This window comes from Trachemys scripta, chromosome 8 (assembly GCF_013100865.1).
Source record: "Trachemys scripta elegans isolate TJP31775 chromosome 8, CAS_Tse_1.0, whole genome shotgun sequence".
Taxonomy (NCBI): Eukaryota; Metazoa; Chordata; order Testudines; family Emydidae; genus Trachemys; species Trachemys scripta.
In genome coordinates this window covers 46,359,417-46,375,531 of record NC_048305.1, presented here as the reverse complement: position 1 = coordinate 46,375,531, position 16,115 = coordinate 46,359,417, and the positions used below count along the sequence as shown (strand labels likewise).

The 16,115-nt window shown below is 47.6% G+C and overlaps 1 protein-coding gene across 2 annotated transcripts in view; it reads left to right on the top strand.

The window, feature by feature from the left end:
- The first annotated feature begins 2,250 nt into the window (after positions 1-2,250).
- The window catches only part of PRRX1 (paired related homeobox 1), a 92,024-nt gene continuing 78,159 nt past the window's right edge, over positions 2,251-16,115 (top strand). For both annotated transcript variants that reach the window (XM_034780407.1, XM_034780408.1), the window contains exon 1: positions 2,251-2,699. In XM_034780407.1, the coding sequence (XP_034636298.1) occupies positions 2,459-2,699 (241 nt within the window). In that variant the 5' untranslated portion in view covers positions 2,251-2,458. The remainder of the gene's footprint in view (positions 2,700-16,115) is intronic.

Sequence of the window (16,115 nt, the reverse complement as noted above, 5' to 3'; positions counted from 1 at the left end):
AGTAAGGGAAACACAAAGCTGCAGCTAAACACAGGCACCCACGCGCAGAGCCCCACGTTCGTCCAAACACACCTACGCACAAATCTAGGCACACAGGCAGACACTCGTGTTCAACACACAGACACGCTCTGCCCTGTGCTTCCGGACGGACACACACAGAAAAACATTCCCTCCAAGGACACACACTGATTCCAGACACGCATTTAATCACGCACACACAGGTCCGCGGATTCTCTAGCTAGCGCGGATTTGTCCATGCAAAGAAAAAACGCGGCGCTGGCACAGCTCTGGGCGCTCCAGGCTGGGAAGGGAAAACTTTTGGAGGAGGAGGCGGGAGACCTAATGATGAAAAAGTCTCCTCTATCCCGGCTCCTTAATTAAATGCATGGAAAGAGCCGAGGAAAGCACATCTGGTTTCAATCTGCAGCCCTTTGATGGCATCAAATGTTCTTTTCCCAGATCAGGGGGCTGGAAATTCTGGGCTGGCTATGGCAGCTTGGAGCCCAGGCTCCGGCCAGTTAAACACATGGGTCTTTCTCTCTCCTGGGGAGTTCCCTCACTCAAAACTCATGCAACCCTCTTGGTTCTCCTCGCTGACCCCTCTTCAATAGAAAAGTTTTTTTTTTTTTGAGAGAGCGAGAGAGAGCGAGAGCGCGAGCCGCAATCTCTACAAATAAGCACGTCATATTTTACCTGCTGTCCATGCAGTAATTCATCCCTTATGAGGCTATTCAAGCTGTTACAGCATTGCACTTGGGGGCACATCAGACGCCCCTCTCTCTTAGTTCGACTGTTCAAGTCGAGGACAGAAGTTTGTGAGTACATCTTTCTGCAAAACAGGGCTCACGAAAACCTCTGAACTGGCTGAGCGCTAATTGAATGAATCAGACGTTTTCCCATTTCTCCACACAGCTCTCCTAGTCTATGGGCCCATTTCTTTACTCGGTCACAAGCCCTGTTGATGGCAAAGGGAATTTTGCCTGGATAGGAATTAAGGATCTGGGTTCAAGTTAAATGCCTTCGCCTACTCTTTCTGCGGCTTTAATGATTTCTGATCTGTCCTGATCTGATCTGTAGATCGTTCAGAGTTACTGAATGGATTTTACTTATTTAAATAATCTCTTCCACCCCCCCTATTTCCATGGATTCTAACAGCCAGGAGACCTGTTCTCCCATATGTTGCTGAATGAAGGCTCCTGATATATGCATCCCACATCTTAAACAGATCGCCCTATCCATTAACTTTCATTAATAGTTGCTTGCTGATGCTTGTATTTAATAATATACTATCTGGTTCAAATATCTGTATATTAAATCCAACCCCTTGTTTGGGTTCCTCTCTTCTTTCTTAATAGCCTGAAGCCAAACGGTTGGAACAGCAGGAAACGTTAAAAAAATAGGAGAAAATTTGATTGGAATGGACATGGACTGTTTCCAAAAGTTTCCCCTGCAGCTGTTATCAAAACATGCAAATGAGAGTCTCCAACAAGATTTAAAACAAATCAGGAGGGGTTAATGCTGAAGCAAAATAATCAGTCTGTTTGAAATGATTGTGGCTTTCAGTTTGACTTTTCTGCCAGAGATCCTATTGCAGGGGGGGGAGAGAGATAATTCGATCGTTATTTAAGAAACGCAAAGGGTCTTCCCCGCTCGCTCGCTCGCTACATCAGATGTTGGCGAAGTGGGGAGGGGAGTTCTTAATCAGTCTGTTTTTGGTGGTGGAGGGAGAGTTTGCGCTGTAGAAGAGGGGTCTGTAAAACGTCAGAAACAGCACAAAGACTTTGCCACGTAATTACAGGCCCCTATTAAGTCTCGAGCTGCCCTCCCTTGGGTCTCTAATTTTCATGTATTCCCTGCAAAGTCTCCCCTGTGTGCCAGACTGGCCCTTTTGAAGTGCCAGAGAGCGGCTTGATCCAACTGAGGGGTGGGGGAGAGCAACTGAGAGCGAGACCAGGGGAGGGCGGGGGGCTCTCTTGGACTCCTGAAAACCCACGTCTTCCTTTCGGTGAGAGTTAATACTCGCGAGTACATCTGCAAGACATCAGCACCCGTGACCTGAAACCTCAGTCACTCCCGAGACTCGCCAGGAGCGCAAAGGGGGCAACGCGCTCTCTTGGAGATGGTTTAAAGCCGGGACAAGCCTCTTGCTGCTGGTGCCTGCCTGGGAATACGCCGCTTCTCCTGAAAGACACGTTTCGATTCCTCTGCCCCCCTCCCCCATCCCCTTCCTCCATCTCTCTCTCTCTCTCTCTCTCTCTCTCTCGCTTTCTGTGTCACTTTCGCGTGAGAACTGGGCAGAGGGAGGCCGGATTCTCTCCCTGGAACCTGCCGAAGGAAGCCCAGGGAGCGCCCCTGCTCCAGGGACAGCGTCTGAGATTTTGGGGAGGGTCCCTTGTATTCCCCCATCTCTCTCTCTCCTGTTTTGCCTGCACTTTTCCTTTAAGACTTGGGGGAAACCATGACTTCCAGCTATGCCCACATCATGGAGAGACAGGCCGTCCTTGCCACCCGCTTGGAGAGCCCCAGCAACCTGGACAACTTACAGGCCAAAAAGAACTTCTCCGTCAGTCACCTGTTGGATCTGGAGGAAGCCGGAGACATGGTGGCGGCTCAGGCAGACGAGAGCGTAGGGGAAGCCGGCAGAAGCTTGCTGGAATCCCCGGGGCTAACCAGCGGCAGCGACACCCCGCAGCAGGACAGTAAGTGAGACGGGGGGTCCCCAGCGCGCGGCGCAGGGGCGCAGATAAAGCAGGCGGTAGCGCGCAGGGGACAGTCTGAGATCAAACTAATTTGGAGGGGGCGGGGGGTTGGAGACTGCCACAATGACACTATCCCACAGCTCGAGCTGTGTCCTTTAGCAGAGGGATCGATATTCTGGGGGAAGACTGGGCTTGAAAGGGACTGTCCTTGTCGTGGAAAGAGAGAGTCGGGTTGGGGGTTCAGTCTGAGCTCTGCGCGCCTGAAGGGCTTGGAGATGGCCGGCTGGAAGTGAGCAATTGCAATTATTGCTGGATCAGGCAGAGCCTGGGGCCGGTATCTGGTGGGGGACGGCTACATGGTCCCGGGAAATCAGGCGCTGGTGCCAGTGCCACGAGCTGGACGTCGGGCGGCTGGGCTGGGGAGGGACCGTGGGCGTCTGGCAGGAGAGGTTGGGGAGACGTGTTCACCAGGAACGCACGGTTGTTAATCGCACAGGGGGTGGCTGCAGCAGGGGTGCGCGTGTGGATTAGGTACCCAGGGAGCCAGCGCAGACACACCGCGCTGTGTAGGGGGGCTGGCGGAGCAATGAAATCAGCATCTAAAGCCGCATACCTTCTATCACCTTTCCACTCTTGGCAATGACTGTCCTTGAAGAGGGATCAGTAATCAGAGCTCGGATTCAATCCGAATCGGTCTTTAATTAAGACGACTTGTAAATTGAACTATAAAATAAAAATACTTATTGGAACCCGAAGGGTTTTAATAAATCTCTGGGATTTGCCGGGGTGGTGGTGGTGGTTTGGAAACAGGGCCTTGGAGCCACCGATTGCAGATACCTTCCCCCATCCACCCCAACACAAGCACCACAACTATACACAAATACATCGCTAAGATATCACACCAAAAACAAAGAACGTCCTTCCCCGTCTTCTCACTCACTCTCTCATTCACTCACTAAAAAGAGAATGATATGTTAGGGTCCCAACAATGTGTATTTAAATTTGAGTGGAAATGTAAAGGAACAAATCTGCAGACTTTGCCCTGGTAGGATGCTTAGTTTTACTATAATTTCTTCTTCTTAATTTCCCTTTACTCGAGAGAAGGAGATTGGCTTTTCATTCCACCCTCAGTGAGTAAAACCTGACTGCCCTGGTACATTCTGAAAAATAAAAATAAATCATTCCTCCTTTACGTAGTAAGTAGCTTAAAAAGCAGATGCCCCGTTAAAGTGGGAGATATGGATTTCTTCTCCCATATTGGCCAGTTTTAATATATGAGCTCTTCATTTTATTTCATGCTGATTTAAAAACCTTTGTCCCAGGTCATCTGTAGTCAGAACGCTCTGTGGGATGGCGCTAAGAGAAAGAACTGGAGCTAGGGGATGTCTCTGGCACTCTAGATACAGGACAAAGTACCTTATTTTTAAACACGCTTTCCAAAGAGGGTTTGAAGCCCGAAGAGAAGGGGCAGCCAACGGGTGGGGATGGATTTCCTAGTCTTCTGCTCTCACCTAAGAGCCGGATCCCTGCTTGACTCCAGTAGGAGCAGGATCGGATCGCGAGTAGCAGCTACTTGCTGGCTCTTTCCGGGGCGCTTTGCCATTGGGAACAGGATCGGGATTTCGGCGTTCAATCCAGATTCCAGTCTCTACGGGAGTGGAGGGGGGTTGCTGGCGGAGCGAAGCCGGCTAGCCCAGAAACGCTCGCTCCAGCCTGGGTTTACCGGCACTGCCCGATTGAATGGGCCGGGGTTTAATACTGAGACACAGGCGGTTCCAGTCCTGCCAGGCCAACTCGGACGTGAAGGGGGCATGCCAGAGCTGGGGAGCCGGTTTAATCAGCGCTCCCCCTTTGCTGAATTGGACGCCCGGAACCGCCTCGTTTATCCGTCCCGCAGAGCCACCCCACCGGCCCCAGGTGGAACTGAGCATGGATTTAACCCGGGGATTTTGGGTTAAGGGCTGGTGGACTAAATCTCGGGGCATCCCAGCCACAGGGTCCTGACGCTGCCTTAATGCCCATCCCTGTTATTTTCAAAGGGAATGGCTCAGACGCAGGTAGCGCCACTATTTACTTTAGCGCTGCCCCAGGAGCTCTGGTGGCGCCCCGTTGTGCTAGGCGCTGTACAGAGGCAGCACTGGGGCAGGCCAACAAGCGATCAGTGCGGCGGGTGTCTGGCTTGAGGGGATGAGCCAGGCGAGATCGCTGATTGGACCCAGGAGGGCTGTGGCTGCTGGGGAAGGGAACACAGAAATAGTCCCACACTCCTGCACCTTTCTGATAGGATCAAACAGATCGCCTTTCCTGCTGAAAGAGGCCCCAGCAATACCCACCGCGCGGAGAGATGCATTGAAGCCAGCCACACGACTAAAGCTAACCCCCAAAGCGGTGCGCCCTGTACTCGGCTGGCTCCGCTATTCACGGGTGCATCCCCCAGCCCCTATACATCCCTGCACGAGGCTCCCCCTTCTGCCCACCAGCCCGGGGCTACAGGCTTGAGGAGCTTTGCTCCCGTGTGAGCTTGCGACCCAGACAAATCACGTTCGCTTTGGGACGTGTTTGCAAGTCAATGAAAAAAAATGCAACTTTTACAAACATTGCATTTGACTGATGTGCAACATTGGAAAGAAGAAGAATACAGAAGACCCCATTCGGGCGTAGGGTTGCAAAAGCCAACTGCTTTTCCCACAGGCGTACATTACTGTTCTAGCCCATCCATCCAGACCTAAGTGTGGTTGTTTCTTTTCAGTAGACAGGATCTTTCAGAAGTTCTGCGAAGCACAACAGAAATGGACATACTGAGCTCTTCTCAGTTCTCTGCTATGTCATAGCTAAGGCAGGCGGCGCGCGGGGGGGGGTCATGTTAATATTGACTCACTTAACGGGGGGCGATTCTAGCGGTGGGGCGTTGGTGGTAAACTGCACGTACCAACACAGGGAAGGAGACTAGGTACTGACCATATACGCCCGGGGGCAGCTTTCCTTATGCCCACATCAGATAGATTTAAAATATCCTTTTAGAGTCAGCCGCCTGGTGAGGGCTTTAGGCCTTGTCCCTCTATACCAATCTCCCCCCTAAGTCCGAGAATTCATTGCCAGACGGCAGAGAGCGAGTGAAACACACGAGAAAGCTGAGCCATGTGTAGCTACGTGTCCTTACACGTGTCCCCGCTCGAGCTCTGCGCGTGCATAACTTTCCCGTCCGGATCTTCCAGCACATTTATAAAAAATGTTGCTGTCGGTATGAAAAGAGTTGCGTTAGCTCTCATTGAGGCGGTGCTTTAAACAGTTCGTGGGTTAATTTTGTTCCTGTGTTGCTTTTCCTCTAATTGGGAGGGTTTAAATGGTTTATTTATTTAGACTGTGTGAGTTGAAATCGTAAAGCTTATGGTACTGATCATATGTGACATAGCAGTTCACAATTAATCAGCTTCCTAATTGGCACTTGCACGTGCCTTGCTTTTCCGGTTGAGCGGAATAACTCCTCAGACAGCTCAGTCCGGCAGCCTTTCCCCACGTGCGTAAGCTTTGCTCGGGCGAGTTAGCTTGGCGCGCAAGGTCTGGTACAGGAGCTCTAGCTAGGTAGCCTTTCACGTGCTTCTTGGCGCTTCCCTGGGATCTGCGATGCGCTGCGGAGGTTAGAAATGGTATCATCTTCTGAGGAGGAGACTAGTTTGCCTTGGTTATCTGAGCTTAGGGACCCGATGGAGAGTGTGCAGGGAACCTTTCCTTCCCTGAGTCCTCTGGAGTTGGTGATCTGAAAAATCAGCCTGCCTTCCGCATTCTGTAACTCTCAATTAGTGAAAGCAGCTTGTCCTAATAAGAGCTTTGTGAGAAACACATGTCGCCATAAAAAGGTAGACTAGAAGTCAATTAGAGACACCAGGCTGAAGTGGGGGCCGGGCTGTTCGTCCCTCTACCAAGACACAAACAAATCGGAGCCCTGGTAGGAGAAATCGATTAGTCATGAAGAAAGGGATTAAAGGGAAGATATTAATCATCTGAGCGCAGGGACTGCACGAATCGTAATTGAGTCTCTCCTGGACTGACACCTTGAGTGAAATGACTTCTCCCAAAGCAGGGATCGTTTTGAGGTACAAGAATAAATGCATCAGTGAGCGGGACTTGTGCTTTGAGACGGAATTCTTGCAAAGAAACCAGATTACATGTAGTGCTCCAATCCAGCACAACGAACTGTTGTCCGCACTGTGCGATAAATGCTTTATTACCTAGGAATAAAATTCCTTAGATGCATTATTTTCCTCTAGGAAATTGTCATACGATGTGAAGCAGCCACAACATACAGATCTGGTTTATAAATGCGATGTAGCCCACTTTATAATTTATCTCTTATTCACCTCCATACTATTTCAAAATCTTTTCTAATTTCGGATCGCATGGCTCATACTAGCGTACCGCAAATTCAAATACCAACCTCTATAGCGGCGAGAAATTATCCTGTAAGCACAAACGGATCTCGCATACATACTCCCAATTTCGCCATGTCTGGTCGGTTATACAGAGAACATTCCTGCAGATTTCAAAACCCCGATCCGTTTTTAAAATCCCCCCAGCCTGTTATAATTAATGACACAGCTCATCATTTATCCCCAACGGGTATTTCCGTTAGCCGCTATTATTGAAGGCTCGATCCTGCTTGTATTGGAGGCCGTGTTAACATTCCCATTGACTTCAGTGAAAAATCAGGCCCTGATGGAATATTTATATCTGGCAACTTTATTTAGTGTGGTGTCATACTTTCTTTGAATGTTTCCATACAGCTTTGCAAACGCCATTCGGGATAGTTAAATTAAAAACATAAAATAACGTTGTCTGGTTTCCAGTAACCAGCTAACCAAAGCATGAAACAATGTAGCACGTTCCCAGTGTATCTGCTTAACTATCGTACCCAGGGAGGCAAATAACAACAGACAGGCACAAATATGGTATCTAGTTGCTGGGAGGTTGCATTTTATAGGCCTATTTCTCAAACAAGCTTATCAAACACATGTATGGCGCTGTGAGATCATGGCAGTTAAATTTTTACTGAAGGGTGGAGAACAAACACAGCAGCAAATAGACCCCGAGCCTGGAAAATGTTACAGCTCATGTGGCAAGGAACCGCTTTGCAGGACTCCCGAATGGCGGGGAGGAGGGGGATTTACAACTCTGTCCCCAACCGCTGCGCGTTACCCCAATCTCTCTCCCCGGGAGCCCAAAACTCTATTGTAGGAGCGCGGCGAATGAGGGGGGCAGAGATTGGGACGACAGAGATCCACCGATCCCACACGGAAGGGACCCAGCCCCTGACAAAATCAGGACCCTTAAGTCAATTTGAATGCCCGGACTGCAGTGAGTGCTCCGTACGGGAGAAGCAATGGAATCGAATGGAACGCGGCTGGATTATTCCAACAATTCCCCAATCTGGCTTCCTAGAAGAATTGACTATACACTATGAAATGTCAGGTTTCATTCTGATACTTGTGCTAAATAGCCAGGCTGATATCTCAATTTCAGCTCTTACATTCCCATGTTTCCGATAGGATTTACAAACACCTCTATTCCACCAACACCCCTATCGGTACAAAATCGACATCATCAGACTAACATTCTGTATATTCCACTTTATTTCTCGTTTGCTATAAGAAAAGACAAGAGAGACATTGAAATCGGGGCGCGTGTCATATAATCTTGAGGCCAAACAAGTAAATTACGCAGCTGAGCCGTAGTGACTTCTCGGTGCAGGAGAGAGAAACTCGTCGAGCTGAATTTAGGTTGGGACCAAAATGCTTTTCAAAATCTGTTCTGTGCGGTGGCAAGAGGCTTGCCTGTTTGCTAGGAGCCCCGTTTCAGATTAAGTAACAAGGGTCATTAATAAGGCTTATGACAGGCTCATACAAAGCGTTCACGGGGCAGAGAGAACTGGAGGTTAAAAGACTGTTTGGATAAGGATTGCGTTTCCTCCTCCCGCCAGTCTCCAAACATTTACAAAGCGGGCAGGGATTAGACAGACCAGCCACCCCGCCCCAGATCAATGGAACCTCCAGCCAGCCCTGCTTTTGACAGCGCTAAAAAGTCGCTGGAGTTTTTAAAAGTCTAGTATCTCTGTAGTCAGTCAATCCTTACAACACTCCTGTGAACTCCAACGGGGACTGGAGATCTGGGCCAGATCCCGGCTCCAGTGGCTTGCAATAGGAGTTTTTCCATTTGGAATAGCATCTAGTCTTTGCTATTTAATCTGCAAGAGTTTACACATTAAATAGACAAACCCACAGTAACAACAAGAATATCTATCTATCTATCTATCTATCTATCTATCTATCTATCTATCTATCTATCTATCTATCTATCTATCTATCTATCTATCTATCTATCCTTCCAACGGTCCCAACATTTCCATAGTTAACGTTGTCATTTCTTACCAAATCTGCTACCTTTTCGTTTGCTATTGTTGGCATTTAAAAGAAAAGACACTCTTTGGTTTTAAATAATTGTATGTGTACTAATGTAACCTAATGTCTGTGTGGTCCAAAAATCCCCTTAGCTCTGTAGGGTTATTCCTCCTGAAATTCTTCCTCCTGAAGCTATAAAAAGGGTTTGCTTAGCCTTAACCACACCAACAAGTGGATGTACCCAGCTCAAATGCATTCAGGTTGCGTGGATCTGCTCATATTTTATCCAGCGCAGCAGCACAGAGCAGGGAATTGTTAAAAAAAAAAAAAAAAAAAAAAAAAGCGAATTTGATTTTAGAGGTGGCCGGATCTGAATAAAGCCACTGGTGTTAGTTCTGTACCTCTCGTTACCGATCCGGTGACATAAGATCGTTTCAGAAAGAAACTGAATTCCCGTGGAGGGCCCGATCTCGCAGCAAAAGTACCCGCAGCGACTTCTGCGGGACGCCTTTGTGAGCAATCTTTACTCCCATAAGGCGATGGGGGATTTAGCCCTGAAATCCATTTGGGGTGTCTAAGGAATAAAGAATCGCGGAGTGAGGGTTTTCAAACGCTCTAAGGGATTTAGGCGCTCAAGTCCCAACTGAAAGTCAGTGACTAATGCACCGGGATCTCTTAGGCTTTCCCGAAAACCTTCCCCTCTGGCTTTTAAAAAAACACTAAGAACTGGGGGGTGAACATGGTGATCTCACCCCATCCCCCAACATGCCAGTAATTAAAAGTTTGTGCCTAAGAGCCCTGCAGAACAAGAAACCTTCCTTTAAAACAGCATTTCCAGGCGCTTGCTACTTTATAACGGGCTGTTGTACGTAACCCCCAGTCGCCTGGGTTTACAGGTTTGCTGGAGGCGGGCGGGGGCCGAGGACAGACCTAAAAGCCCTGCTAGCTAAAGCACTTTGATGCAAATATGTCTCTGCTGCGTGGAACTCGCTAGCTGGGCGCGCGTTTGCTGTATCCCCTCACCACTGCTGCACCATTTCTCCGGACGCTTAGTAGAGATCGCTTCCCGTTCAGGGAGATGCACAGTGTCAGCCCCCAATTTGAAATGGTAAGCGATGTACTTGCCGCTGGTTACTCCTCTGAGGATCCCCTGTGTGCATTGCATGGGGGCCGCCTGCTGTGCTGGAAAAGCCGGATCCAAAGTGCATTTGTAAAAATCTTATTAAAGTCAACAACCTTTGGATCAGGCCTTAAGTTTCTCTAGACTACTCTGAGCTCCAGGGCTTTGTCTGAAATCCGATTTAAAAGGGACTTTCTTTCTTTTTCTGAGGAAGAAAAATATGAAGCTGGATTTGCCCGTGAATTGGCAGCTTTCTGGGGTGGATATACCAGCAGCCCCTGAGATGAGGGTGGAAGAAGTTGTAATATTCCAGCAAGACATTGCTCAGGGTAGATCAGTGTACTAACTCTTCAGCTCAAATGAGGCAAACTCGAGTAATCATTTAGTATTCGCGTGTTATTGTGTTTTGTTTTATTGAAGGTAAATACAGCAATTGTAACCTGCAAATGTTGTTTACCCACAATGTTATCCTTATTTTCAATTGAAAGTCAAAAATCATCTATCCGATATCCCCAGTCGGTCTGAACTTCCACACCAAAATCAAAGCCAAAGTTGTTGTTATTGTTATTATTTATTTTATTAACTAGCTCTCGGATTGCACTTCCCATCAGCAGATTTTGAAGTACAGAAAAAAGAGACTATTTACATCTCAATGTTATCAACACACACGTGTTTTGCTGAGTCAAGCCAGACTTGGGGCGGGAGACTTGGGAAAACACTGAAAACCAGCCTTTGGGTTTTCTTGCCCTTATATCCAAAGTAAACTCCTCTGAAGCTGTTAAACTAACACAGCTGATAGGGTGACATTTTGAGCTGATACTGAAGAACTGAGCTTCCCCAGAGTCCGGGGCTGTTGTTTTCTCCTTGTCGGGTGTATCTGAGCTTATGCTGCTGGCTGATTTTAGAATCAGACTGAGGCCTGGTGTACAAAGTTAGGTCGACATGAGCAGCCTTGCATCGATCTAGTTGTGCATGTGTCTAATTCGTCTCCCACTGGTGTGATGTGAATGCCCCATTATGCTGACACAGTAACACCATGTCCCTGAACCGCATTGAGTCCTGGTTGATGTACTGAGGTTGATGCAGCATGAATGTAGCCACTGCATTACTTCTGTCTATCTTAACAATCTTCCAGCAGCTGTCCCACAATGCCTGACATTGACCACTCTGGTCACAATTGTGAACTCCACTGCCCAACATCACAGAGACCAGAAGGACCCCTCCCTTTTAAAGCCCCATGAATTTTTGAAATGCCTTTTCCTGATTGTCCAGATTGGTGAGCACACCTAGCAGCTCTCCATTGTGTGCAGTTGCCCAGCTGGCCATGCTCCAGCTGCGCTCCGGCTTGGAGCAGGCAGGAGATACGGGATCTCCCAGGCCCGTGGGGAGAAGAGGCTGTGCAGGCACAGCTACAGAACAGCTGTAGAAATGTGGACACCTATGAGCAGATTGCAGGGGGGATACAGGAGAAGAGATAGAACAGGGATCAGCAGCAGTACTGCATGAAAGCAAAGGAAATGTGGCAGGCCAAGGAGGCAAACAGTCAGTCTGGTGCTGAGCTGCAGACCTGCCGCTTTGACAAAGAGCGGCGTGCCACCCTTGGCGGAGACTCCACCACCACCTCACGAACCACTGTGAATACCTCTGAGGAGCCAGAGTCACAGGCCCCTAGCATGAACAGCGAGGATGAGGAGGTGGAGGAGGATAGAGGACATGCGACCAGGGGGTCCAGCTATGCCGGAAGCCAGGCCCTGTTTGATACTCCAGTCAGTCAGTCCTGGCAGTGGCGCACGGGCGAGCCCAATGCAAGGGAAGGAACCTCTGGTAAGTGTGTAATTGTATTTCTCCATTACAATGATGTACTGATGGCACCCCCAATTTAACAGAACACAGCTATCACCTTGTCATTAATTTACTCACAGTAGAAGACGTAGCAGTACAGCAAAGAGAGATGGAGTTGCTATCTTCTTTTCATTCCCCTGTAGACTTAGGTGTGTGTGGGAGGGGCAGGGACCGGACCATGTGGAGCAGTTTATTTATGTACACAGGAACGTCCCTTGAATCCTCCTGACAAATCTTGATGAAACTTCCATGGAAATCCTCTACAATGGCAGACTTATTTCTTCCTCTGTGGTAGGACACTTTCCCACACCAGTCAGCGTTAACTTTGGCTGACACCATTGCAGTAAACAGACTAGCAGCTACTGGCCCAGGCATCTTCAGGATGCCAGCAGCAGCTGTGCTCTCTATGCCTTGGTTATTCTCAGGATTGAGATATCAGCTAAAATCACCACTGCTGGTGCCAGTATTCAGTACCATTGCCCTGTGCTCATAGTTTCATGCAGCTGAGCAATTCCCTCCCCTCACCCTTGGTGGGACATACTCTCCAAGGTGCTGTGAATGGTGCCATGCACAAACACTCCAAACAGAAGTGTCAATAAGCGTGTCCTGTTCAAAACTTTAGGGGAGCAAGGGAGGGGAGTTCTGAATTTTAACTTTTGCTTTCTGTGGTAACTATAGTGACAATGGTACCTGTGTGTGTTTTATCTGCAGCTACTGCCATTGTGGCCTTGAGGGACTCTCCCTCCACACCTGTAGAACACCTGAGCCAGATAAGGAGGAGAAAGAAGAGGACTTGGGATGACATGTTCAGTGAGATCCTGCAAGGGCTGCATCAGACTAAGGTCCTGGAGGGTGAGCATTGCAGACAGCCCGGAGAAGGAAAGAGTAGACAGGACAAAAGGCCCAGGAGTCTCAGCAGGAAAAGGAGAGGGAGACATTCCAGGACATAATGGGGCTTCTCTTCAAGCAAACACAGATGCTGCGGACTCTGGTGGACCTACAAGTTCAACAATCCCAAGTTTGCCTCCCTTTGCAGTCCATGAAGAATTCCATTGCAGCACTTCCTTGTATCCCCCTCAACATTCCACACGGCATCAGGGTCTGCATCCCTACTTTTACCAGTGCACCCCAGGGGACATTAAGGACAACCACAGCTTCACATACACCGACCTGTGAGAGCCGCAGTTGATGTATGCATAGGTAAAATGGATGTGAATGTTTTTTCCTCCTGTTCTGTTCCATTAATTTATTAAGTTTTTAATGTATTTGTTTTTAAATTGCAAAGATTTTTCTTTGTGCAGGTTTTGTTACTGAATAAAATTTATTATTTGGAAAATAATTCATCACAACATATGCTGCAGATTGCCTAGAAGTTCTGAATGCACCCACTTACTTGTTACTGAACAGAGTGACACAACTCACAGGATCAGTGAAAAACACAGTGTTATTGTAAATGCACAGCAAGCACTGCAAAATTAATAGGTGCATTGACAGTGTTATATTCATAGATATACTCCAAGGACCACACAGTTTCTAACTGACCCCAAACAGCAGGGCCAGGTAGAGCACAGTACATCACAATGCATTACTGTGGCTCACTGTTAAAGTGCTCATTCAAAACTTTCCTGAGCTTTATAGCTCTGTGCTGAGCTTTTCTAATAGCCCTTGTGTCTAGCTGTTCAAACTCAGAAGATAGCTGCTCCACCTCCGCCCTCCACTCCAGAAGTATCTTTTCTTCCTTTGCTTCACAGATATTATTCAGGACACAGGAGGCAGCTATACCTACTAGTATAGTTTTTCACTGAGGTCCAATCTCATGAGTAAACAACACCAACATCCCTTCAATCTACCAAAAGTACATTAAACTGTCATTCTACACCTGCTGAACTTGCAATTGAATCATTCCTTGGTGCTATTGAGACAGCTGGTGTATGACTTCAGGAGCCAGGGGAGCAAGGGGTAGGCTGAGTCCCCCAGGATCACTGTTGGCATTTCAACATCACCAATGGAAACCCGCTGGTCAGGAAAGAAAGTTTGTGCTTTTAGCTTTCTCAGCAGTCCTGTGTTCTTAAAGATGCATTCATCATGCACCTTCCCTGACCAGCCAACACTGATATCGGTGAAGAATCTTTTGTGATGCACCAATGCTTGCATAACCATAAAAAAGTAGTCCTTTATGTAGATGTACTCTGCAGCAAGGTGGGCTGGAGCCAAAATTGAAATACGCATACCGTCTATTGCTATCCCACAGTTTGGGAACCTCATTGCTGCAAATCCATCTGCTATGTCCTGCACATTGCCAAGCATCACAGTCCCGCATAGCAGGATATGATTAATAGCCCTACACACGTGCATGGCAATCACCTCCATAGTGGATTTTCCAACTCCAAAATAATTTGCCACTGACAGATAGCAATTTTCATTGCAAGTTTCCACACTGCAATCACCACTCACTTCTCCACTGTCAGTGCAGCTCTCAGTTTGGTGTCCCTGTGTTAGAAGGCTATGCTAAGCTTGGCACACAGGTCCAGGAATGTTGCCCTGCACATCCAAAAGTTCTGCAGCCACTGCTCATCATCCCAAACCTACATTACAATGCAATCTCACCAGTAAATGCTTGTTTCTCCGGCTAGAAGTGGTGTTCCACCATCTGCAGCTGCTTTAGGAACACCACCAGCAACCTTGAATTGGTTCTCAGAATGTCCGACAGCAATTTATCCTCCAAGAAATCATATTTCCTGCTGATTTGGTTCTTTGTAAGGCTCTGCAAATAACTGAGGATTGTGCATCCTGTGTTTGCAATGTTTATGACAATAGTGCAGAGCTGTGCAGGCGCCATGCTTCTGTCAGAAGAGTGCTGAGAAGATTCATAGGAGTTTTTAAAAAGATGCAAAAGTTATGGGAATTAGATGACATGATGGGATGGAGACAGTTGCCTGCTGGGAAGCTGACCCCTTGCTCCCATTCACACCCATGTGACTCCTTTCTGCCCCACCAGGCATTGCCAAAATGTCCAAAAAGAGTGCACTGAATGGTGGTGAGTTGCACGCTGGGATAACTACCCATGGTGCACTACACTGTACAGTGACACAAGCACTTCTGGTGAGTATATGCAGCGCCAACACAAGTAGCCTAGTATGCACGTGCACAAGTGATATACTAACTGTGGCGGCTTTACATTGACATAACTTGCGTCAACCAAAGTTTGTACTCTAGACATGGCCTGGAGGAGGGTTTCTCTGGGGCTGGAGCACCTGGATTTAGCTCAGATCTGGCTGCCGCGTTCATACTCGGTATGAAACATTGGAGAATAGACCGTTAGAATTTGGCAAATCCCTGGAGTCTGAACCAGCTCCCATTTAAGTTAATGGAAAGACTTCAGGGAAAGTTGGATCAGGCCTACCGAGAAGTGGGAATCAGGAAGGGCTGCTCTTCTCCAGCTCCTGCAGAGGAGTCCTTTCTCTGAAGGGCTGGAGCTATGTGTCAGCGGTGGTCTGCGTGAATGCGGAGAGGAATGGGCTTCTCTTGTCCTGGGAAATCCAGCTTGAGAAGCAGATGTGAGGGGTTGACTGGCTCTTTGCATCTTCTCCCTGAAACACTCCCCCCAATTGAGGACAAACAGAACATTTGTTCCTTCTGCAAATACATATCTCACCCACCCACCCAACCAAACCACCCATCATTGTTTCGCATTGATGGGGATTATCCGTATTTCCCTCTCAAAAGAGCTCACAGCTACAATTCCAATATGCCAGTGATTTAACATGTAAAGTTGCCAATGTTACCATTTGCTTGGGTAATTTTTATTCCAGCTGAGCTTGTAGTGGAACTAGAAATGATTATGAGGAATAATATAAATAACCTTTTTCTTAAAAAAAACCAACCCAACAATCTATGGTAAGTATTGTTTAGACTGAAATCTATCTAAAGTTTAATATTTAAAACTAAAGCCTTTTTTAAATTTAGAACAAAAAAAGTTAAACACCATATTTCAAAAAAGCTTATTTTTAACTCCTTCTGACTTCTAAATAATTAAAAAGCTTTACTTGTAATAATCCAGAA